This window comes from Parasteatoda tepidariorum, chromosome 5 (genome assembly GCF_982258835.1).
Source record: "Parasteatoda tepidariorum strain Cologne lab strain chromosome 5, Ptep-v5.0, whole genome shotgun sequence".
NCBI lineage: Eukaryota > Metazoa > Arthropoda > Arachnida > Araneae > Theridiidae > Parasteatoda > Parasteatoda tepidariorum.
Window position 1 is genome coordinate 50,592,767 of NC_141759.1, and position 27,394 is coordinate 50,620,160.

Below are 27,394 nucleotides of genomic sequence, written 5' to 3' on the forward strand. Positions count from 1 at the left end.
GTCGGCCCCTTAGCATTTGTGACGTCAACATTTTTTCTATTATTATTATCATGATAATTTACTTTTTTATTTACTTGTTCCTTTATATTTTAATTACAACGCTATTGAACTAAAAATTTCATATTTTTTCAAGCAAATCAAAACTAATGTATTAAGAACTAATTCTTTATTAAAGCTATTTGTTGTAACATTTTCTAACATTTTATCAGTAGAAGCAACCACCATAGAGTGGAGGTAGTAGGCCCCACAATCTTAACCCCTCGCTGACCCCATCTGAAGCCCCGCCCCTTCCTCTTCCAAACCTGCCAGCTGGTAGTACACCAGTCAAAACAAATTTTTTTTCAAGTAGCGTCCTTTTTTTCGATAACTATTCAAAGTTATTCAATTAATTTATTGCTTTTTTGTGTGTGTGATTTACTCAAAGATGAAAAAGTGCAACTGCAAACTTCCCGTAGCTACCCAAAGGAAAGAAGAAAATGAAACGGTAAGATATTTCATATTTCTTAAATGATTTATGTCATTCTACGAATCCGTGATTTTAGATCTAATTGCAAGTAAATTTCTCAGTTTTAATAGTTATTCGAATCAAAAATAACTGTTATCTTTTTTTTTACCAGTGTGTACTTTTGTTTCATATTGTCTTACTATTATGGAAATTTAGTTAGAGTAAACAATGGCAAGCTAACACCAGACGATAAAAATTGAACTTCTGGTGTATTCTTCCGCTGATGTGTTTTCAAGGAAAACTGCAAATAAGCCTATTATTCTAGAAAATTTTATTCCTTCGGCATATAGTTCTTACTAAACATATTTTTCAGAATTTGTTTATTATTTTGTATTAATTTAAAACAAACTAAGTTAAAGTGTTCCATACACAGCTCACTCTTAAACTATTTTTTTTCCCTTCAATTTTGCAGTTATTTAGATCAGAAGAACAGTTATTCATCATTGAAATTTCTTTAATCTAAACACTGAAATTTCGATTGATAAATTTTTGAATATGATTGAATAATAAAGAAAAAAACTATCGGATTTCTTTTAGTTAACTATTAGAGTGTTTTTTATAATATGATATTACCAAAATATATTTTTGCTTGCAATTAGAACTTTAAAATAAATGGTGTCTCATTTGTGTCTTAGGGTGTTATTATTGAAATCAAGAATTTTTTTTTTTTTTTTATCCAGAAGTAATTTATAAGATTCATTAAAATTTTAAAAATATAATCGAGTTGGTTCATCATATATTATTAACAAATTTAGAATCAATTTATTTCCCACGAGAATTAATTATTTGAATAAAAAAAAAATTTTTTACTAGTTAGGGCTTATGCTTCTTACTGTCTGTTATTTTTATTTTAATAGACAGTGTGTAAAAAATCAAAACTTGCTATAACCAAGCGATATACAGTAATTTCATTAGCACTTGCCCCTGTGATTTTAGAACTGATACAAATGAAATTGTGACGTTTAGTAGTAGTTTATTAAATCCATTCATGATTTTGCTTATCTTTTTTTTATTTATTATAAATTATGCTTTTGTCTCTTATTATGAATTATACTGGAAATTGCATTAAAATAAACTATAGCAACCTTTCAATATATTAGAATATATAGAATATTAGTATATATTGGAATATTCAAGATATTAGAACAATATATAAGAATAATCAATAGCAAGTTCATAAATGATTGTGCTTACCATTTTTATTAAACTATGCTCATGTTTCTTATTATCAGTAATAATGAAAATCGAATTACAATAAACAATAGCAAGTTTTTATAAAACTCGATAATATATTTTGAGCTTACGGTGTGTTCCTCGATGTTGCGTTGTCAGGGTAAATTATAAGTAAACTTATAAGTCCTCAATTTGACTAATGAGAAAGTAAGAAAGAAAAAAATAGTCTAGAGGGGAATAAACACACAAAATAAAAGTAATTAACTCCTGAAAATTGGAATTTTTTGTTTAAATTTTCTGTGCGACTGGTTATAGTGACTGGAAAAAATAGTGACTTGAAAACTATGTTAATATTTACCACTAACGCTACCTGAATTTTTAGTTCTGAACATTTCCTACAAGAGAAAGATCTTCGCTGTTCTGTTAATTTTATGAATTTTTAAATTTCTTTTTTTATATAATCATTAGGATGCATGATTGCGTAAATTTATATAAAATAGTATAAATTACAGCTACAAAACAATGCAAAATTTTAAAGAAAACTTTTCTGGTTTGTTTTAATTTGTTTATTAGAATATAATATGTCTTTAAATGTTTTTCCCATTACATTACAGTCCTTGAGAGACGTAAAAAAAGAATCTAAAAAAAAAAAAAATTTAAATTTTTATTCAGATTTTATCGAGATAGATTTCTAAATTTTTTTTTATAATTTATTGCACTGGCAATTCTTACACAAATTTTTAAAATTGAAATGTTTTTGTTAATTTTTTTATTGTCTACGTTTCGTGTAAAATTGAATGAAAAATAAAGTAAGTTTTTTTTCTATTTTATATAAATTTTATTCTATTTTATATCTATTAATTATTGCAGCCACAATTTTATCTATTACCCAAAGGAGGTTTTTCCGGTAAAAGTATAAAACTATGTGCGTCAGACAATGTATGATTCAGAAAATGTGTCTAACTATTTGTGTGAGCTAATATGTAATTTAAGAAAAGTGAAAAACTATTTGCTTTAAAAATTGTGTAATTTAAGGTAACTGTGTATTGACCTAATTCTGTGGCTATGCTGTAATACTTGTTGAAAATAATAAATAATAAAATGTTCTTTGTAATTCGAACATGAATTCTTAGAAACTATGGTTAATGTAAAAGTTTCAAACTGAACTTTGCAAACCCTACTGTGTATAGTAATATTTTGCTATTTAAATAAGTATAACCGCTAAATATATATATTTTTACCTTATTCTGGGGCTTATCCTGTTCATTTGTTAGAGACTCGGACTCCGGTTCGGAGGGGTCAGGGTTTGATCCTCGAGCAAATGGCCCATCGAATATATGCTCGTAAAATCTGTGGAATTGAAAGTTTTGTGTTCGGTCGTTGAGCCGTACCATGGGTATAGGGATCTGGTGAAAATTTCATTCCAGACTAATTTCTCCTCGAGATTTATATCTCAAACTAAGCGACCTATATTTATTTCTAAATTGAGTAATTAAACTGGTCTCTAAAATTGTCGTAGCATGTCTTCGAAACATCATCAGGGATTTTTCCCACTCCGTCGCCAATAGCCCATTGTCCAGCTCTAGTGCAACGTAAATAAATAATTAACCTACCTACATTATTCTGTAGTTGGGCCATTCTCCTGTTATGCACGGGACATTTGCAGGCCTTTGAAGTTTATAAAAATAGTAAAATAATGGGGTAATTAATTTTTTTTTACAATTCAATTCAAAACAAGTCTGTTTCTTAAAGACTGCATAAAAAACAAATAAAAAATTAAAGTTTAAATACTTGAAAAGGGATTTAATATAGTCGTTATGCACGGGACTCAGAAAAAAGATTAATTTCTACCCTGACTTCTATTTTTCATAAACTCTGTGAATTTAAAACTTGTATATTGTCATTATATTTTTTTCTTAGCTGATAAATATTACTTCTATTAAATTATGCTGGATGTTTTCCAAATACATTATTTGATAAAATTCTAAATTTATTTTATTTGTGTTATGCACGGGACATACCTAATGTTATGCACGGGACATGTCTGCAATTTATTACACACGGAAGCATACACTTGATTTAATTATGTATATTTTGAAGTGGCAACACTTATTCATACTTTGAATTTAGTTTGGTGATCTGGATTAAAAGCTTTATAAATCATTATAAAGGATAATTACAACTGTATCGCCAAAGAAGGAAAACAGAGTTTAGGAATAATACACCATCAAGAAGCCAAATTGAAAATGCCTACAAGATTTATCAAGCTGTCGGAAAAGCAATGAGAAAATCATTAAAATCTTTACCAAAATCTCCAACCAAAAAAAAAAAAAAAAACAGTAGTTTCTATAATTGCAACAAATTTTGGCTTAAACATGCAAGCTAGTCAGAAAAATACTATTAGTGATGAAGAGTCACCTAATTTAGTACGATAAATTTTTTTCCATTCAGATATTTTTTTTACAGCACTAGGAATGAAAGATGAAGTTACAGTTTGGAAGAATGGTGAGAAAATTAAATTAAGAAAATATTATTTGGTGACATATCTGAATGAAGCATCAGAGTTGGCAAGGTTTAAAAAAGAAAGGATTAATCAACGGTTTAAACTGTCCTGTCCAAAACTCTATGGATCAAATTATATTAAAATTTTAAAAAAATAATGTGAAAAATAAAAGGTTAATTTTTGAACAAGGAACAAAATAAAGACAAGTTTTTGTTTTGTTAAAAAATTTATTATTACTTTAAATATTGCATTATATTTACTATCCTTATGCAAAAACATAATTTATCAGTACTAAAAGCATATTTAAAGGATAAGGTACTCACTTTTGTTATTCAATGAATTGTGCAGCTTCAAAAGTTATTGATCTTTTCCTATTATATTATTTTCCTTTAATAAGTTAAAGTAAATTGTATAAAAAATATAAAATATTTATTAATGTATGTAATTGTTATGTGTTTAATAGTTTCACATATAGAATTTTAATCTTTTACCAATGTTTAAGGTTTTGGACACTTTAAAACAGTTTAGGACAGTTTTAGGCAGCTAAGACAGTTCCAATTGTGCAGTCTGCGGAAGATTTTGTAAATGTTGTAAAAAAAGCTATGCCACCTATTACAGTGATGCTATTTTTAGATAAAGATATAAACAGAGATAATAATATGTGGGCCAACGGAAGAGTAATACCAGGAATTTCTAAAATGCATGGAATTACATATTCGCCTTCTGGTTTAAAATTTTATAAAAATGCTGTAGCATCAATAAAAAGTAATCTTAATACCAGGGCAATTAACACCACAAAAAGTGTTGGAGGAAATTGGGTTGTTGTGAAATATGATAATAGTTTATATGCTGGAGAAGTTACGCTATTGAAGTTTCTGCCATGGTAAAGCCTGGAAAATATTGGAAATGGCCTAAACGAGAAGATAAAGTGTTTTACAACATGAGGAAGTTGTTAAAGTTACTCAGCCACCTACAGTTATAAATGCTCTTGGAGTTTTTGATTTTCCCGATTTTTAGAGAAATCTAAGTTATGCACGGGACATGAAAACAAGTGCTAATTTTTTATCTAATATTAAACTTAGAGGAACTTCCTTTGTAATATAAGTCAGTACTAAGAGAAAGAAAGTAAAATTGAAGCAGTTTCTGTTTTGCCCTAAAAATAAATGAGAAAAATAAAAATTATCATGTTTTTGTGTTATGCACGGGACAACCAATTTTTGCTCAAATAAATTTTTATTTTTTACATAATTTTGATATGATTTTTAAATTTTTAATTTATTTTTAAATAAGAGCATTATATAGATATATGGAAAAAAATAAGAAAATTGAAATGCTATAATATTTTTTCAGCTAAGGAAATAAATGTAAATATGTTAATTATAACAAGAAAACTTAAAAAGTACAATGCTAAATTTTAAGAATTGATTCCATAATAAAAATTTAAATATAACTATTATTGTATCTCATTTTTTAAGATTTAACCTATGTACTTTATTATTGAATAAATTAAAAATATGTACAGGTAAGATAAAAATTGAGGTTTAGAGTGTTTACAGTGGAGAATGGCCCAGTTATGTTGTTGGTCTTGTTAAAAATAATAAATAACCTAATATTCTTCGTAATTCGAACATAAATGCTTAGAAGATACGTTTAATTATAAATTGCTCTAAAATTTTTTCATAATTACATAGTTAACATTTTACTAGTAAATGGACATTTTTAGTGAATATTGAGGGTAGTAACTATTTTGAGTGACTATTTTGGCGTAAAGTCTGCTATAAAAATTTATTATAAAAATAGTTAATGAGCATTAGAAATATAATGATTAAAATAAAATTGATTTCTTAATTTATAATGACCCCTTTTTTACGGTAGAGTAAAATTTAAGTTGTCACATTTGATAGTTTATGAATGTGTCCCCTTCAGAAAATCTATGCCATCGAAATATTCAGCCGAACCAAAAAATTTTCGGATTCTGAAAAATTTGATTCTTACAAAACAGAAATTTGCTTAAAAAATATCTAAAATCTCTTTTAAAAATTCTCTACAAACCACAAAAATTTCAGATATTATAAAAAAGTTTTTAAAAATCAGCAAAAGTTTAATAAAAACCACCAATCCATAAATCCTTAACTTAAATCCTGTTTCAGTTACTCAAACCCTATTCGACACAAAAAAATTCCAATTTTTAAAATAGTATTTACATAGAAGAACACAAAAATTTTTAAATGAAGATTACAAAAATCCTGTCAAACGCAAATAGAAATTTCAATTTCTAAAATAAAATATCTAAAACGAACCCAAATTATGCTAAGTTTTTAGATAAAGGTTACAAAACCCTGTCAAACGCATATAAATTTTTTTTTTTAAGAAGTACACAAAATAACAAATTTTTAGATCACAGATACAAAAAAGAAGTGCAGTTAAGGAAATAAAAAGTTTCTATTCATTGCTAAATCAATCTCTGTGACTAATTTAATTACAGTTGCAATAACTTCAGATGCAACCTTTCCTTAACCTTCCTAATTGCAGTACTTTTTTCTCCTAATTACATCTTTTCAGTCTGTCAATACGAATTGTAGTTGTACTTTTAACTATCATAAACGTAGTTTAAATAATGTGATGAATTGTTAAATCAGCATTAACGCAATAATGAAACATGAAACATAGAAGAATAACAGAATGTGTTATATTGTCTATTAGTACTTTTTCGAAGTATGTAAATCAAAAGAATAAAATCTTGCCTTTGAGTTCGATTTAACAATCCACTTTTTCAGATAAGTGGAGGAGGGAGTGACTCAGATATATGGATTTATTAATGTAGCCAAACTAGCACCTTATGCAGTCGCCTCCTAATGAGGCGACTTAGGTTCGAATCCAAGAGGTGGCTGGTCATTACGAATTCTGCACCCACCTTAGTGCTTACTTAAAATATCCTCAGGGTTAGACAGATCAATGATTAGAATGCCTTTATAGTCGGGCAAATACTGAGAGGTTTCGTGATTTTCCTCTCCGTGTAACGTAAATGCCGGTCAGAACCTTCAGAAAGTCCTCCACGAAGGCTAGTTTCTCAAATTGTTCTAATAATAGAGTTCTTTTGTCATCTGGATTTGGTTTCAAAATACAAGGCTTCGGAGCTAAACATGATAACCTTAAATCATAAAATGAATCTGCCATTCAACTGCAGTTATAAAAAGAATATATCTATCTATATATATATATATATATATATATATATATATATATATATATATATATATATATATATATATATATATATATATATATTTATATGCATAATATATATATATATATATATATATATATATATATATATATATATATATATATATATATATATAATATACCGAAGAGCCATAACATTATGACCACCCTGCTAAGAACAAGTAGGACCACCTTTAGCCCTCAAAACTGCTATGCAACTGTCTGCAACTATGTTCAAGTAGCTTACAGACTTCAGGGATTGTTCTATGAGGATTATGGGTCCTAATCTGCCCCATGAAAACATTGTTCCTGGGCGAGCCCACTGTTAGAGATGGTTATATATATATATATATATATATATATATATATATATATATATATATATATATATATATATATATATATATATATATATATATATATATATATATATATATATATATATATATATATATATATATATATATATATATACGGTTTTAAATACCGCATGCAATATAGGGTGGATCCTAGAATAGCCCTACCCATGGCGATTTTTTGAAATCTCGCCAAGCGGCTTTTTGGAAGACTTCTCGAAGATATTTCGGGGAGATATGTTGCAACCTTATTGCAAGATATTTTTTATTTAATTTTATTAAAAATATTTTAATAAATTAGCAATAATTTAAGTTGCTTTTTAATAATAGGAAAAACAACGTAGATCCAAGTAATTATTGCTAACTTGGCGAGATTTCAAAAAGTCGCCAAAAGGTGAGCTATTCTTAAATTTTACCGCAATATAAAAACTAAATTATGCTATTTCTATTTGTGTGGTTTTTTGCTTTGAAATATTTTATGACTTATAAATATAGCTTCGTTAAAAATACCTGCTTTTTTTCTGCATTGATAAGATCGAAGAAACCAGATCCGACTTCAAACGAAATGCTGAATGATTCTTTATCTTGACGTTTAAATTTAAAACTTAAACTGTGCACAAATTTCATAGAGAGGAAACATTTAATGACGATTTCATATATGTATTTTCTTTTTTTTTTTTACAAAATATAGAAAATAATTAATCAAAATAAACATCGTTACGTTGTTCCGAAGATTTAACAAATTTAATCGATCTTTTTCATTTCACTTCTGTTCTTTCTTTTTTAAGGTATTTTTTTGCTTCATTTACAGTTCATCAAAATAATTCGCGTGCGCAAACGATAATAGAAGCACGTGTCAGATTTCAAACAGCCTCAACCTTGTTTAGTTTTTATCCCATTTCTTCAAGGAGATAGTTTGCGTTAGGATGACAATTTACAAATATTTAAGAAAAAAATTGTTTCAAGGAAATATTTGTGAAGAAGGTTTTAAAATCAGACCCCTCGATTAAGAAAAAAAAAGCATGATAAATTAAGCTATTCCAGGAAAACAATAAATTAAATAGTCAATTCTTAAATTTTTTAATTGAATTCGTTTATATAGCTGCGAATTGAAGTAGATTTTGTGGTAGACTATAGATTATAGTTATTATTTTTTTTTTTAGTTTCTCCTGATCTCTTCATTAAATCAAAACTTCTTTCAGTTTCCGGTGTTTCATTATTTTAGAAAATTTTTTTTAGAGTGAAAAATTTTTGAAAGGAAATCCCTATAAAAATGGATATTTTTACACAGCTTATTGTTTGTTTGATACTTTAGATGAGTAATTACAGCTAAATAATTCATGAAATGCCATAAATAATTTATAAGCATTATTATGTTTAAATTAATTGGAAAATATTTATTTACTGTTATTTTTAGATTGTGTGTTAATAAAAATCTTAAATTTATAAGTTATGTATAATTTATAATTAATTAAAAAGTAGTTTAATATTGTACTATTTAAAATTCTGAAAATATTATTAAGCACAATTCACTATAGTAAGAGATAAAAGAGATTTCATCATCATTTACTCTATTAATTTCATTATTTACTCTTCATTATTTATTCTTATAAATTTTCTCATTTACTCTTTTATGCTCCCAGTAATAACTATGAAAAGGTGCATTTACTTGTGACGACAATCTCACTCTAACAACTCTACTATAAGGTTCTTGTTCATAAGGTTACATGTTCCCAGTAATAACTATAAATAGGTATATATATTTGTGACGACAATCTCACTCTAACTACCATTCCATCTACTATAAAGTTCATGTTCATAAGGTAACATGTTCCCAGTAATAACTATAAATAGGTACATTTATTTGTGACGACAATCTCACTCTAACTACCATTTCATCTACTATAAGGTTCATGTTCATAAGGTTACATGTTCCCAGTAATAACTATAAATAGGCATATTTATTTGTGACGACAATCTCACTCTAACTACCATTCCATCTACTATAAGGTTCATGTTCATAAGGTAACATGTTCCCAGTAATAACTATAAATAGGTATATTTATTTGTGACTACAATCTCACTCTAACTACCATTCCAACTACTATAAGGTATTGTCTTTGCAGAAAACATTTACTGTGTTTTTTTTTCTATGGCTACTTTATTTTTGTTTACCCCCTATTGTCAAACAGAACTCTAATAATAAATTCTAATAATAAAAATTTATGATATTTAAAACTTGTAAATACATTTACTGATACATTACACTGATTTTAAAATTGAATTCTAGGAAAATGAAGAAAGTGTGATATGGCCGATTCTTTTAAATTCTCCAATCATAGCATTGCTTCTTTCAAATTTCTTCACCTCTGATCCGGAAGATGTCTACGGTATAAACGTCAATCTAAAAGCTGTCATTACAATTTTGTGTTTTACTTATGTTTATACGGTAAGTATTGCTAGCAAAAATCAACAGCTATATTATCTCTAAACCTCGGAAGCCGCTAACGTGGGAAGCAGGGATAGCCTGGTTAGTAGGGCTGTAGACCCATGTCCAAGAGATTATGAGTTCGATCCCCCCCCCCTGCGGAAGTCTCCTCATGTAGTAAATGATGAATGGAGCAAATTAAATCTGTCGGGTTACAAAGTCCTTCATATTCCCATAACAAATCAGTACCTCGGGTAGCACTGAATTGAAGATGGATAGTTCTCCGGTTCAGGTGAAAATTAAGACCCGTGTATGAATGAATGGAAGTATGAATGGGTCCTCCCTGGGATGTGACGCGTGGGTGGCTGAAGACGTATTCTTGGCATAAATGATGCCAATGAAAAGCATGAAACACACCCTCTTTCATAAATTCACTTGGTTTCTCCAACCAGGCTTGCTGATATCGGCATGTGGCATTAGAAACAACTACAACAAAGTATAGATTGTTTGATTGTAGTAACTTGTTAATTTAAGTGTCAAGAAGTAACTGACTTTATGCTAATTTAAGCGCATAGAAACTTTGCTACTGCTTTAGCAAAATCTTATTTTGACCTCGAAGATTAATTAATAGGTAATGAGCAAATTACTTTGTGGATTATCAAGAAAATTAAACAGTTTTTGGTTTTTCCAGAAAGTTTTAGGTAATATGTATGTTACCTAGATAATCAGCAGAATAACTGATTATTGCGTTTTATTTAAAACAGTTATATAAATTTTTTAAAAAAATGATTTATTTGCTTTTTTTTTTTTCGTTTAGAACAATGCTTCGTTTTTGCACTCGTGTTTCTCAGACTGTCTGCACCCGCAGAATTTTTACTACCACATGTTACTAGTAATTTTCAAAATAACAAATGATTTTTGACATACAGTCGTTCACACTTAATTGCATATCGGTTAATCGAATAATTCACTTATGCGAATAAAATTTAATGGAAAGAAATTGTTTTATATAAAACTATCGTTATATTTCCCGGTTTAAACGGAAATTTATTGTCTCCCGTCCTCGCTTAATGGCATAAAGAAAAGATGCTTAATGAGAAAAAAAATGACTTTTAAGAAATGTTTCACCAGCTAGTATGGAATTTCCGTCTTTTAATTAAGAAGAAAGAAAGCAAAAGGGGGTTACTTATATGCGAACTTCCTGTTCATTTGTTGCTCTAAATAGGTGTTAGGGGTAGAGTTTGAGAATCCTGTTTTACGAAGGATCTGTAGTCGCTTGCAATTATACTTTTTTGAGCATAATATGTTATTTTCATAACTGATGTAAGTTTGCTACAGTTTCTCATGGCCGTAAGGTCAAGTTTAGCTTACGTTTAGCCAGCGCCATTTATGTTTGTTAACTAACGCAAAACGTTATAGAGAAAAGCCACAGTTTCAGAAAATAAGAAGCGTTTGTGGTCGAATTTTTTAACGTGTAGAAACTTACTCCAATGCTGTATTATCTTGACTCATAAAAATTTACAAAAAAAAGGGGGGTGATGTCGCATTGATTTCGATTATTTTCCTTTAAGGGGAAAAATTTCCCCAAATTGGCGAAATTTAAAAAAATTTAATAACTTTATCAATTTTTTACTTATTTGTCCGTTCTAACGTCCAGATTATCCCTTACAGCAAGGTGGCATTTACAGTTTATACTTTGGTTTTGGCGTATTCAAATTATAGCTTTGCCTTAAGTGTAAGGCAATTAAATTGTGGTTTTTTTTCTTCTTTTTTTTCTTGGTGAAAGAGCTTCAAAAAACCTTGTCAAATCTTGCAGGCAGCTATATACTCGAGAAAATGAAGGGGTTTTCAATAACACCCTCCTAGAAGCGAGAAGGCCTCAGCACGGCCATCCATAAGCGAGAAATTTGATACTCTAGTAATCCAAGAGTAATAAAATCCTCCGTAATAACTCCCACTGCGCAACTTAGTAGCCCGAATGTAGTGTTCCTTAAGAATAAATCAACTGGTTCAATTTTTGTGGTGCATTTTTGTGTGAACCTAAAAGATGAGCTTTTGAATTATCAGCAATTTCTGTATATTATCGTTGAATCAGATAATAACATTCTAGTATGCTGGAAAAAATGTATACATTTTAAAAGAATGTTTTAAAATAAAATGATATATATTTATATATGCAAATAATTCTATGAATTTTCATGCGAAATATTAAACAAATATGATTTCTTTTTTCAGTGTATACGCGTATTTGTGTACCAAGATGTTATGAAAAGTCAACCGTCATCACTCCAAGCCGGAAGAGCTCATGATGCTGATAATACAAATGACGAAAATCCTCAAAATTGGAATCCTCAAAAATGGAGAAATTTTAATTTTTGTCTTTTTATTTTGGCTGCCATTTTTTTTCCAGATTATGATGACAGGCGAGCGATCTTCCATGGTTTAGCCCCTCCACTTTTCCTCGTTGCATTTTCTGTGGTAAGCATTGATCGTAAACAAATCAGTAAATATGTTGAAGGTTAATTGTAAACTGGATTGTCCCACATGCATTTAATAATGTAATGAGTAGTAGGCATAGTCCTTGGTTTTCTTTTGTAATCCGTCTGATACGTTTTAGGCTCAATACATATCCATCTCTTTCCCTTTAGTCTATTTCGAAAATCTATTAAGAGTTATTCAGTTTTAAAATACGATTACATATGTGCTGTAAATATACAATTAAACCATTAATGGAGCTATTTGGAGTATTTTTACTTATTGCGAATTGCCTGATCAATAAGCTGAACGAATCAGGTTAATTAAATTATGAGGGATATACTTTCTAGTTAGCTTAAATTAATGTGGGTACTATAATAAATTTAAAAGTCTGATTGAAAAAAGCTGCAGCTAGAAATGCTATATATGTATATGGGTGATTCTCACGAAACATGACAATTCACTGTCCCTTGCTCCAAGATCTAATACTATAATACTAAAAGAGCTTTTTTTTTTAAAAAAATTAATAAATAGCATTGCTGTTAGCATTTTAAAATGACTTTGCACTAGCATTGACTGTTTTGTATACTTAAAAAATTTAATTGAATATCAAAATGTCATTTTCCTGGCATGTCCCAAACAATATTTCCAATAATAACTAGCTTCAAAACTTCGCATACATTTTTCAAAATCTAATTTTTTTTATCTTATCCTGTGTAAGCATTTCTAGAATATACGCAGAGGGTATTGTTTACTGAAACTTCGTTTAAAATAATTTTTTCTGTCAATAATTTGTTTGTCACATGAAAATCAGTCATTTTTCCAGGCTACTTTTATTTAGTGATTTATAACCAAAATAGATAGCGCCAGGAATCAATATCTTATGTTAATAGATTGATTAGCTACCCTCCTATCTGAACATGTCTTGTTGCATGAATAAAGAACCAATTTTCTGGCTCAAAATCTATTTCAAAAAATTTTTCAAGGTGAGTAGGTTTTCATGCTGTCATTTTCCTGGCTTCTTGAAATCCTTAATAACAAAAACTACATAGATTTATCTGAGTTATTTTAAGAAATATTGTTGTCTTCTGCAGAATATAAACGTCTTTGGCTAAAATATTAAATTAAAGTATAGTTATGCTATAAAATGGCAAATTTGTCATTATCCTGGCTGTCATTTTCCTGGCTTATGAATGCCAGGTCATTGAAGTGTTACCAGCAATTCTTTTTAACTGCTAATACTGTAAAGAGGGAAAGCAAATATTAACCTCATATGAAGTTTATGTATGATTGTAATATGCTTGGATGTAATCAAAGTTATTTATTTATTTAATGATTGATTATTATACACAATTTTATTCTATACATATCAGCAACAAAATTTTTGTTTGTTTCTTTCTACAGTGGATAAAAAGAATTAATTTAAGCAATTCATGGTCCATCTAACGCAAAGGCTTAAGTTGAGTTACTTACTATTAGCTTAAAATGACTGTTTTTTAAACTTCTAAGGTAATATGTCATTTTCCTGGCATTCAAGATTTGGTGAATTTCTATTTTATTTTTTCTCTCGCGCAAATGTCAATAAACTACTCTGCTGTCTATAAGATATTAATAAGTGTAGCTAAAGAAGTATACAAATAAAATGTTAGATTATTTTGAAGACTTTAAATTTGAAGAAATTTTTTGGTCCGAATTGTCATGTTTCGTGAGAATCACCCATATATGCCTTTATGTTTGAGTGTAGCTATGGTTAGAACCAAAAATATCTGAAAAATGGCAGCAATTGGGGTCATCTTGACCCCCATAAGAAATTTACGTTTTTTCAAAGTGAATGATTTTTTAAATGATGAATATTGTTGAAAATATAATATGTAAAAGTTTAAGAGATTCAAAAAAAAAACTTTTTTTAACGAATTAACAATACAGAATAAAGTAATTGTGTGATTCAGATTCTTTTGCAAGAGCGCAAAAATACGAAAATAAACAAACGACATGAATTGAAATAATATACATTAGCTCACAGCTTGTTTTAAAATGTTAAGTTCTATCACTAAATAGACAGCTAAAGCGTAGACAGTACATCCGGGTGACGTGAAAGTGACAATGATAGTTTCGACAAATAATTTTCCAGCATTTCTCATAACTAGTACATTTGTTTTATTCTGTGCCTTGAGTTGTTAAAAGGAGTGTTTCTTAAATTTTAGAGAATGAATTTCATCATTTAGAAAAAATTAGTAATTTTTAGGTCATCAACAAACTCAAGAATGAATTCGTCATGTATAACTGGGATGATTGGCAAAAATTTCTTGAAAACAATTCAATCATTGTGGACAGTAATATCACAACAGTGTAAAAGAAAGGCAAGACTCCTGCAACTTTCCCATCTTGTTGAGAAGTCCTTGGAATATATAGTGCGGCTTTCAGGAGAACTCCTCCAGGCATCAGTTTCGCGTCGTGGCGGGTGCCATGGTTACGAGAGAAATTCACTTAGAATAGGGGTATGGGTAAATAATTTTGTCTTGCATAGGTCATCGTTGTATAGGTTTTGATCGTTGCATAGGTCAGCTTGAGTAAACCAATCGACACCTTCATTTCTCCATTTCACCCTCATTTCAAATGTGCTCTCGCTTTTTACCATAGCATCAGACAGCCCCAGACTTTAAGTCTGGAGGAGTTCTCCTCAAAGCCGCACTATAGCCTGGTATGTCTATGTCACATTTCGCGCTATTGTTGTAAAGTGACAGTGCTCGGCTTCTACTATGTTCTATCATCTGAAAACACATTCGAATTAGTACTATTCAGAATTATGGTAATCTTTTTCTTTTGGGCCTACATAATAAGTATATAGTTTTCATTTTGCAGTGCAAAAAACGATTGGAAAGGAATGCTTAGGAGTGGTTTCATAATTAGAGCTCTCAATTTTCCCGAGGTTGTAATTCATTTGCCCGTTTTTCAAATTAAACCACACAAAAAAAGACAGCCATATAAAAAAAAAGCTTTTTGGGATTTTATGTAAGTTGAAATTATGTGGCTTGAATGTCACACAATAAAATTTCATTATTACTTACATGACAATAACTTTTCAATAATAATTTACTTTCTTGTCCTGGATTGTAATAAATATAGCTGCTTATAATCAGCATCACATGGTTTCTTTCAGACACAATGACGAAACTATAATTCAATAGGAACCCAACTATACTATTTCGTTAATTGAATTTAAGATACGAATAAATGTCGCGAAACTGTGGCGCTAGACATAATTTTAACACGGTGGGCCCTAATTTCTATTCTGCAATTCATCTTCTTAATGCTTACTGCGCTGCAAAATCAAAAACACACACATAGTATAAGGTATCAGTAAGACATTTTGCTGTTAGTGGGAATCTCGTGACCTATTTAATAAACCAATTACAATTACTAAGATTTCCTTTCTTACCTAAAACGAGACATTTTACGGATTTTCTTTGTAAGATTTTCCCTAACTTTCATGGAGCAACACGACGATTTTGGGTTATATATATATATATATATATATATATATATATATATATATATATATATATATATATATATATATATATATATATATATATATATATATACAGTGAATTCGCGATAACTCGAATCTGATAGGACTGATGAAAAACTTCGACATATCGGACGTTCGACTTACCGTTAGTTTCGGTTTTGGACTTTCAAAATATTGTCGGATTATTTAATTAATGCTTATTAATTACAAATCTTCTAAATGCTTACAATATTTAAGATCATTTTTCTGACAGGGCATTTAAGATAAGACTGTTTGAAGCACTTTATGATACCCTGGTCCATCGGCTTCAACTTTTCTGCTGTCTTTGGCAGGAGAAACTGCAAGTTTACTGCTTTCAAATTAGGTAGATCACTATGCGCTGTGCATTTATCCATAAAGAGTATCACTTTTCTTTTTTTAGCGAAGAATTTCCGATCCAATTTTCTTACATAGTCTTCAAATAAAACTGATGTCATCCAAAACTTTTTGTTAGACTTGTAACCCAAAGGATACGTTTTTACATTCTTGAAACATCGGGGATTTCGGTATTTTCCGATAACAAGTAAGGGCAATTTCTCTGACCCAGACACATTTCCTCCAACTAGGACAGTCAAACGTTCCTTGCTCATTTTACCCCCTGAGCAGTTTTCATCCGTAAACATCATAGTCTCATTTGGAAGACATTTAAAAAATAAACCCATTTCATCAATATTGAAAACATCATTTTAACTGTATCCTTGAAGTAAATTTGGTACCGTTTCATTAACCACTCTTCACATACTTCAAGAGGGACAGCTTTACCTTCTCCGAGGAGAGTGCGAAAGACATTGTGTGTGTGTTGCAAAGGAAGGGGCAAGATATCAGCTCCTAGGTTTTTTTTTCTTGCTTTAAAAGATCCAAAAAAAAAAACGAGTTAAAGGGAGTAAAATTCGAGTAATCGAGAATAATTAACATGAAATTAAAGATAAAAGGGTCGGGACCTCATAAAAAAATCGAGTTATAGTAATATTCGAGTTATCGTACTTCGAGTTATAGCGAACTGACTGTATATATATATATATATATATATTAATTAATTATTAGACGGAGAACATTTGTCAAAGTGGGTACAAAATCGTTGTGCTCCTCAATAAAAGCTAGGGAAAATCTTGCAAAGTAAATCAGTAAAATGTTTCATTTTAAGGAATAAGGGAAAACTTACTAATTGTAATTGGTTTATTAAGTAGGTCACTCGATTCTCGCAAAGGGAAAAGGGTCTTACTTTTAATTAATGCATACTTGAACCAAAAATAGATTAAAAGACAGGATGTGAATTTAAAAATGCAAGAAAGCGCTTCGTTTTGAATAATAAGTTAAGAATATATATATATATATATATATATATATATATATATATATATATATATATATAAAATTAGGCGTGTCTGTGTGAACTTGGCAATCTGATAATAACATTTTCGAATGCAAAAAAAAAAAAAAAAATGAACGAGTTTAATAGAATATTGTAAAATAAAGTGTTTTATTTTGTTGTGTATATATGTGAATAGCTGTATAAATTTTTCTTATGAAAATTAACCCTAATCTAAATCGAAATTTTAAATTTTTGTTTCTGCAGTGTATGCAACTGCTTTTCGACAAGTGTTCATTTGGAGGCGAAAGGGAACGACAATCATCCTCAAACTTGACCAGAAGAGTTCCTGACTCTGTAAGCCAAAATCGTACAAAAAATTCAATCTGGACAGAACTTTATTTTACTCTTATTTTAATAACAGCCCTCTGCTTGTGGATGTCTCAAAAGTTCCATCCTGCTCTCTTTAGTGGCATTGGTCTTATTTTTTGGATCATTGCTTTATTTGTGGTAAGCATTGAAAAAATCTACTGAATTGTTGAATGTTAATTGAAAATTGTATTGCCTTCTATACTTTTCAATGTGCCAGAAAAATTGGCAAAGTCTTCATTTTTTTAAAGAAATTTCAGTGGTTTCTTAATTGCTTACGTGCATATGCATTAGTTTTATATAGAATCCCTGAATTAGAGAGGTCGACTTATCACCCATTTCGGAGCAAAAGCTTTTCCTTTAATAATGAAGAGCTACAAGATTTGGCAACTTATCGCCACAAACAACGTTAACCTCAATTATAAGATAATCAGTAAAGAAAAGCGTGCATCGATTAATATTGTTTTTCGGAAGCATTTTTTTATGCTTATACAAATTTATTCTAAATTTTATTACCGGTTAAAAGTCTTAAATAAAAAAAATGTGTATGTGCTACATGCCAATTGCATCAATCTTTTCTATAAATGATTTCAAAGTAAATTTGGAATTAAATTTTAAATTTCTGTTAGATCTGGGTTTTTCCAAATTTTTTTTTTTCCAGATTTAAAAAAAACAAAACATATTTTTGTCTGAAATATTTTTAAGCATGTTTTTACAATCGAAATAATTAAATTTATTATGCAATATACTAAATGTAAATGTCTACAATCATGAGAAATAATAAATTTTGCTTCAAAATCAAGAATTAATTTGAAATTGAGACATTAAATTTTCTTTAAAACATAAAAGGACAAAACAAATTAAGATTTTTAGCCATTATTATTATATAAATAGAATTAATATTATAAATAGTAACTAGAGTTTTATGGGGAGGGAAAGAAAGCGACGCATGATAAGTTTTTAAATAATTTATTTGAATAAACATCTTATTTCAGATCACATTTTCATAATATTTATTCAAGTTAATGATACATAAATAAGGAATACAATTTTAAAAAAATATATCTATATTTTACAATATTTATTACTAGACAGAAATAGCTTTTTTTTACACATTTTTGGTTTTTTAATAATAAAAAAATTTAAAAACTAAGCAAATGGAGAGGAATCAGTAAATTTATACTTGGATTAGATTTAAGCGTATCTAAAATTGATCCAGGTTTTGAACAGCCTATTCCTTTCAGTCTTTTTTCAGGAATTGGGACCACTGAAAATTGTTGGAATAGCATCAGGTCTTAATTTATTGTTTCAATTTATTTCTAATTGAGATTCTTCAAAATGATCCTGCAAAAATATTTAGAACACTTTTTTTTATTTTCAAACTTAAATTAAATCACATTAAAAAATTTAGTGTTTGCAATTTTTGAACATGCTTACGCAAAATTTTCTAACACAGAAACTAATTATTTCAGCAATTTGACACAAAAATTTCAAAGAAAAAATAACACTGATAGATCCAGAAATAAATTAAAGATCGCAAATTAAATAGATTTTTTATGATAAATGTAAACAAATCGTTTGAACTTTAGGCGATATATTACCATAAATAACTAAACAAATAACTTAAATGAGCCATTATTAAGAAAAGAACTACTTGATCTTTGTGAAATAAAAAGTAATACAATAAAAAGCAGGTAAATATTTGATTTTAACAAAAAGAAATGCTTGAAACTTGAACAGAACTTGGCGATCAATTAATAAATTTGTCGAATACTGTTTCAGCCAATCTCTTGCCTTTATTTATAGATTTTATTGCACATAAACACTTAAAATTGTTAATAAAATCAATAAATGTTGTTTAAAAGTCATATTTTTAATAAATATATACTTAATAAATGCAATTTTCAATGTAAATTCCTATATTTATACATGATATATGATACATAGTTAAAACTGCACAATTCAAGTAACACTGAAAGTTATTTACTTATTTTTTTTAAAAAAAAATGGACGAAAACAAGCATTCAAAAACAAATTCTATCAACTTAATATCGTTTATATGCTAAATATACAAGTAAATAAGTCTAATAAATTATAAATAAATAAGTATTTACCTCACATAAGCGAGCTCCACTTCCAGGTTGCCAGGAACTTGTCTGTTCCAACATGGCGGATAGTATAGCTCCATAGTATAGTTCATATATATATAGTATAGTATATAGATACTATATATAGTATATATATAGGGCGGATAGTATAGTTCATCTCTCATAGTATAGGAGCCTTAGTTTTATTAAGTAAGATAGATTATTGTTGTATGGTATGAAAACATACATGAAATATAACTTTAAAAATTAATTTATTTATTACGTTTCCTTAAATAATAAAACTTAAATACATAGTTTTTTAAAAAATTTTGAAAAACATTTTTTTAATACAAATTAAAATGATTTTTTCTTTCAGTATTTGCATTTATGCTGGAATGATAGAAAAAAGAAGACTTCTAGTGCTGACAAAATAAAGAATGAAAATTTTGAAACTTACCGGAAAGCTCGTGCAGGAAAACGGATAAAAGTTACATTATATCTTTTTGGGGCTGAAACTTTAGTGGGTTTTATTTTATTAATTACCATCAACACGGAAGAGCCTAGGAACGAACTTTTAAACTGTTTTCTTGCTCTTTGTCAATGGATCTCTGTAATAATTATGGTAAGCATTGTTAGCAAAAAATCAGTAAACATGTTACAGGTTAATTGAAAATTGAATTGATTCGTCGATTTTGTGATTTTGTAATGTGCCTTGAAAATGGGGACAGTATTTTCAGATTTGTCTGATACATTTCAGGCTCATTGCAATCAACTAATCAGAAAATGAAAAAAGAATTACTCAGGCTATATTTGTTTTAGTTTAATGCAAACTGCCTGATCCATCAATTGAATAAATCAGGTTAATAAAACATTTAGTGATGAATTTTCTGATTAGCTCAATTGTGTAGGGATCACTTTAACGTTGAAAAGAAAATGCTTGTGACCATTGCAATTATCCTGGCATGTTGCAAAATTGAGATTGCAGTTGGAAAAGAGCCAGATAATTCAATCAGATGCTATACTTTTAACACGTTGAGCGCCGGGTCAGCCATCGGTGGCTGACACTGGACTTCCTATTTAGGCCGCGTCGACCACTGGTAGCTGACACTGAAATTACATTTAGGCCGCGTCAATCACCGGTGGCTGACACTTAAATTACATTTAGGCCACGTCAACCACCGGTGACTGACACTGAAATTACGTTTAGGCTTCGTCAACCACCGGTGGCTGACACTGAAATTTTATTTAGGCTGCGTCTGCCACCCCTTCCTGACCCTGACCTTTTACATAGGCAGCGAAAAATAACTGGGTGACAGCGTATAACATGATATAGAACTATAAAATTTACACTCTTTTACGGAATTGCAGACAATTTAATCAAAATTTACTTAATTATTGTGATTCTTGGTTTAATAAATTCAATTTAGTAGATTTTTATCCACCACTATGTATAAACAATTCGTAGGCATATATAATTCACCACTTTTTTCACATTTGTCATGCTAAACCTTTTATATACTAGCAAAATCTGTCTATATTTGCAAATTTAGTTCGTAGTTATTTACCGTGTGACCTGACGAGCAAGCCATGTAAAATTAGAGTGGCATTCAACGTGTTAAGGACCTTTATGTTTGTTAATATTATTATAAATTTTATTATCATTTTATTTTTAAATTTTCTCATTTTGACATTGTGTGCCAGACACTGATTAATTTTACTTTTGTGGATAACCTACTGGGAATTTTTATGATTGACAAAAAATTGTTATAAATGATAGACAATGGGTGAAAAATTGTGCTTGATCTAATTTTTTAATTAATTATTTACTTTTTCAATTAGATCTGTTTTGATATCAAATCAGTGTTTTTGCTTGATCATCGCAGTTCAGCTTTTGTATTTAGTCTTTGCGTTACCTTCACGGGAAGTTAACAAAGCCTTTTTTTTTAGCTACTACTCTCTATTTTAAAGAAATTGGTTTATATTTCGTCACATTTTATTTTCTTAGTTTATAGTTCCTTAAATCAGCTCATTTGTTAGATTACAGTTTCAAAGACAATAGTTTTTAGTCTAAGGCGCTGAAAGTTTACTAGACTGAAGGATCTATAATTAAGAAAAATTGTTTTGTGAAAATTAACCTGATAAAATAATATTTCAAGAAAAAATTTAAAAAGTTTTCTATCATTATTTATTTAATAAATTTTTTTTCTTATGGAAATATAGAAAAAAAAATTTTTTTTTAATTTTTTGTTAAAAAAATTTAATTGTGTTAAGAAAAAAATATGAATTAAGGATTTAATTCACCATAAAAAATAATTATCCTGTTTTGAGTTCCAAAAATAGAATTTTTTTTACGTTTTTAAAAAAAAGATTTTAGTTGAAGAAAAATACTGTTCTAGAATTGTATACTACAAATGTAATGCGAAAACAAGAAAAACAAAATGCGGAAGCAAGATTCACAAAACAACTTTTCTTAATAATGGATAATTCAGTATATTAAACTTTCAGAGCCTAAGACTTAAAAATAATTTCTTCGAAACTGCAATCAACAAATGAACTGATTTAATGAAATATGAACTAAGAAGATAGTATTTGACGAAACATAAACTAATTTCTTCAAAATAGAACGTAATAGGTAGAAAAGTTTTATTAACCTCCATTGTAGATCACGTAATGGCTAAATACCGAAACTGAACTGCGATGATGAATAAACACCAAGCAAAAACACTGATTTGATATCAAAGCAAATCTGAAAATAAAGACTTCTTCTCCTAAAGAAACGTAGTGAATGGAATCCCACTTTCGAGAAAAATTCCTTGGTGACACTAAAATAAATTAGAACTTATTAGGTTATGCAACGTTAAACATTGAATAAAATGCCTCGAATTGATAAGAAGAATACTTACTTCGTCAGCTTTTCGTTTCAATCCTGCCATTTTCAAACTTATAAAAGGCACACAGGAAAAATCAAAGTTGCTTCTGATGATTGCTGGGAATGCCCTTTATAAGTTTGAAAATGGTAGACTGGAAAAATCAAAGTTGCTTCTGATGATAGCTAGGAATGCCTTTTATAAGTTTGAAAATGGTAGACTGGAAAAATCAAAGTTGCTTCTGATGATTGCTGGGAATGCCTTTTATAAGTTTGAAAATGGTAGACTGGAAAAATCAAAGTTGCTTCTGATGATTGCTGGGAATGAGTTGTATCTCGGCATTTGGCGCGAACTGCCAATGGTCATGATATAGGTAGTCATACAATTAGAACAGGTAATAAATTGAATAGAGAAAATAGAAGAAAATCTCCTTTGTCAAGAAAGGAATTACATAAAATATAGCATATAATGACAAGCACAATAGTTAGTTGTAAAATAATATATATATATATATATATATATATTTATAACATCGCTAATAATAGTAATCATAAAATAATTTGCAAATATATGCAAGAAGATTAATAATACTAAAACGAATATTCATTTATTTACAGGGGTAAGTACAAATTAGGTTTGCCTCTGTAACATGGTGACCCGGCCGTCCCGTGCCAGGTTGCTTTTCATTAAAGATTTTAAGCAGAGCTATGGCTCGCCTGGATCGGACCCTGCGAAAAGGTTGCTCCTTCGCAAGGTCTACCACAGTTCTGGCGTAAATACTGCGTGTGTTGTGTTGTTAAGATGGATACTGTAGGATCACTGTCTGTATTACTTAGAGATCAGGCAATCTGATGTTAGGAAGGCTGTTAGTAGATTGAAGCTAGCATTGTCACTAATAATATTGATGTTGAAAATCTTTTTTGAAATTTGACGTAAGGCAGTCTTTTGCTTCTTTACAGAATTTAGTATTGAGTTTAGTCATGTCGTAAATGATGTCCTCAATCTTTAGGTCTTTTTTCTGATGATTTCAGTGAGATCTTCGATTTTTATACGATAGATTTACTACACAGAATGTATTGCATTAAAAACTTATTCCTGATTGGTTCAAAATACATGATGTCACTGGATATTCTTTCCTGGTTGGTTAGATGATGATCATTACACCTCTAGCGGTATACTTGGAAAATAGAACACCTCTAACGACGAAAAGCAAATTACCGTGATGCAGGATTGATCTTGTTTTATCTTGTTAATCATGAGAAGTCACTAAAAAAAAGTCAGTGGATAACGAGCAATATAAATGTTTTTCCTGGCATATCTTAAGTCAGTGACTTCTACATAGTGGATTTATAAAAAAATTCTATATCTCATTAAAAAAACATAATTAATTAAAAAATATCTAAATTAAATAATTTAATATAAATAATTTTAAAAAAAAATAGCATAAAAAGAATAAAATTTAAAGCAGAAAAATAAACCTTTTCTCCAAAACAGATGAAATTTCAAAATCTGATCACACCTTCTCCTAGTTGATAAATCCTGAGGACTCCTGATAAGATGAGAACACTGAAAAACCTCTCTGTTATAGTTCAGCTTGTAGGATCATCTTGGATCCCAGGCACAGGAGCCCCCTTATTCCCCTCCTGAGACGTAACCCCCTCTGCAGAGGATCAAAATTATAATAGCATTTCTTCGGATCATCCTCAGGGATGTTTCCCATACAGTCACCAGTTGTCTATTGTGTAGCTCTACTGCGACGTAAATAAACTACAACTTATAAGTCATTTAAGTCTATTTACTTTTGCAAGATACATTAGCCAGCTTGTGTGCTGAATTAAGGCTTAGAAACCTTTGTCGAGTAGATGAATTGACAACATAATACAGAGAAATATAGCATGGATTTATCCAGGGTAACAGCGGATGCGAGCCCGTTACCTACATGCTATTCACAGCCTTTTGTGGTTAATACCACTCGATCAAGGAAGCCTGTGTAAATTATAATGTATTTCAAAACCCTTGCCACTAAGAAGGAAAAATTCAACCTTTTCTTTGTGGTTTTGGAACTCTGGAACTGTTTTTACTGTTCCTTTCGGATTGCTTCAACTTAAATTCGAAAAGAATATATTTTAATAAAATAATTATGAAATAAAAAAATTTAGAGTGTTTTATTGAAAATTTCCTTTTTAAAACAAATTAAAATTACTCAATTTTTTTTCAGGTTCTGGGCATGTATGAGCTGTTTGGTCCAACTGGTGATACTATTAACGTAAATCTTGAAACTGGAAGGAAAGTTGGTGAAATAAATTATCAGTCTGTACCGGAGAAGTGCAATTGTAATTCTGATGATATAAATGATCAAAAACCTGAAACTGAACAGGAAACTAGTGAAACAAATGATAAAAATTCTGTATCTCTCCAGGATGAAAGTGTTGCTGATAGAACAAATGACGGAAAGCCTGACCAGAAGGTTACTGATGCTGATGAAACAAATGATCGGAATCCTATACCTGATCAGAATGATCCTGATGCTGGTAATATAAATTATCAAAAACCCGAAAGCGACCAGGAAACTAATGAAGCAAGTGATCAAAATTCTGTATTTGTCCAAAATGAAAATGATGCTGATAGAACAAATGAGGAAAAACTTGACCAGAACGTTTCTGATGCTGGTGAAGCAAATTATCAGAATCCCATACCTAACCAGAATGATCCTGATGCTGGCGAAACGAAAGAAAAAATCTCCGAATCTGTCCAGAAAATTTCGTATGTGGTTGAAACTAATGATCAAGATTCTGTACCTAACCAAAACGACTCGAGTGTTGCTGCAGATAATGACCAGAATACATCCGGATCATATTTTCTAAGCTGGTTTTAGTAGCTTAAAACTTTGAAACTTTAACTTATGACCAGAATGCATCTGGCTCATATTTTCTAAGCTGGTTTTGGTAGCTTAAAACTTTGAAAACTTTATTTTGGAACTTCTACGTAACTAAAATTCGGACTAGTAAAATCCAAGAAATAAGTTGATGGAAATATTACTCCAAAAACAGCGGGGGCTGATCATCTCAAAGAAGCTACTAATGAAGATATATATAAATTCGCGATCTGTTAAAGTGTGCCAAAAAAAGCGGACTCACCTAAATAACTTTTGAACTAATGATCGGATCTTCACGTTCTAGGTTTCAATCTTAATGCTTCGACCTCAAATATGCTAATTAATTTGGTAAAACGATATTTTAAGTTACGAAGACATGAAAAACGTACTTTCTCTGAGTAAACATACCTTTTTTCCGAAGGATTTAAATATCTGAACCCCAAAATATAAAGGGTTGCAGTAACCTAGAAAATAGGGTTCCCATCGTTTGATTAAGAGAGCTCCCCAAAGTTTGAACCCATTAATGTTAGTTTTATTTTTTGAGAATTTCGCCCTATCTCCAGAACTTTTCTCAATGGATTGAAACATTTTTGCACACAATTATAAAATTCGTTTATCCGAAGATAAATAAACTTTAGTTAATATTTATTATTTTATTTAATAATAGTCGAAAGAAATTTAAATTATGAAGTGTAAAATTTTTTGCATTATTTTAAAGTAGGTAATTTTTCATGGCAAATTGAAAGATTTGGGCGAAATCGGTCGAATAGTTCTTGAGAAATCAAATTTTGAAAAAGTTGAATCTGTAGCAGAAATTCGATTTCTCAAGAACAATTCTACCGTTTTCGCTTAAATTTTGTATTTCGCGATGTAAAACTACTTAAAATGATGTAGAAAAAAGGAATGTGATGTGATGTAATGAAATTATGCAAAAATATACCATACAATTCAACAATTTTTCAACTATTATTAAATAAAATAATAAAAGAAAAGCAATAAACATTTACTGAAACTAATTTCTTACATGAAATTTTCTATGGATAAACAAATTTTATAATCATGTGCAAAGCGTTTTTCAATTACTTTAAAAGGTTTTCGAGAAGTAGCGAAGTACGCAAAAAATAAAATTAACGTTATGAGGTTCAAACTTAGAATTGCTCTCCTGACCAAGCTTGGGGGAGCATATCTCTTTGCTTGAGGAAACTCCCCATTTTGAGGATCAAAAATCTGAATCCGTTGAAAAAAAAGGCATTTTTATTCTGAGAAAATTCCTTTTTTTGTCTGATTTCATAACTTAAAATATCGTCTGCACTAATTAATTTTCACATTTGATGTCACCCCTCCCGAACTATTAAGATTGAGTCCTAGAACGAGACGATCCGATCAATAAATCAAAAATTACTCTGAAAAGTCCGTTTTTTTTTCAGCACTGCACGAAGAATTTTCACTGCACAAACGAATTCAAAAATTTCAACTATGCATTTTGTACTTCAATAAAAAAAAAATTAAATCATATGTATGCGTTTCTTTTCGCAATTTAAATTTGATTTGATTAATTATCAAATAAATTACAGCTATGTTTTTCTTCATTGTTTATACTTTTATAAAGTAACTAAATGGTTAAAAAGGACTAGTTATGCTACATTAATTC

At 29.4% G+C, this 27,394-nt stretch overlaps 1 protein-coding gene across 2 annotated transcripts; it reads left to right on the forward strand.

Annotated features, from left to right (window-relative positions):
• Positions 1 to 27,258, forward strand: LOC107449037 (uncharacterized). 2 transcript variants are annotated; one of them, XM_087163904.1, is made up of 7 exons: positions 1 to 484; positions 10,053 to 10,211; positions 12,426 to 12,668; positions 17,813 to 18,055; positions 20,378 to 20,623; positions 25,087 to 25,736; positions 25,805 to 27,258. In XM_087163904.1, the coding sequence occupies exons 1-7, from the start codon at positions 425 to 427 to the stop codon at positions 25,815 to 25,817; spliced, it is 1,614 nt and encodes a 537-aa protein (XP_087020030.1). In that variant the 5' UTR covers positions 1 to 424; the 3' UTR covers positions 25,818 to 27,258. The 2 variants fall into 2 exon arrangements, with proteins under 2 accessions (XP_087020030.1, XP_087020031.1); XM_087163905.1 differs by lacking the exon at positions 10,053 to 10,211 and having other exon boundaries at positions 293 to 484; positions 25,805 to 25,915.
• The last annotated feature ends 136 nt before the right edge of the window (positions 27,259 to 27,394 follow it).

What these genes read in the sequence shown, in the direction of transcription:
- LOC107449037 (XM_087163904.1), top strand. Translation starts at nt 425, where the DNA reads ATGAAAAAGTGCAACTGCAAACTTCCCGTAGCTACCCAAAGGAAAGAA. An exon ending in TCCTCGTTGCATTTTCTGTG is followed by an intron (nt 12,669 to 17,812) that starts GTAAGCATTGAT and finishes TTGTTTCTGCAG; the next exon opens with TGTATGCAACTGCTTTTCGA. An exon ending in GGATCTCTGTAATAATTATG is followed by an intron (nt 20,624 to 25,086) that starts GTAAGCATTGTT and finishes ATTTTTTTTCAG; the next exon opens with GTTCTGGGCATGTATGAGCT.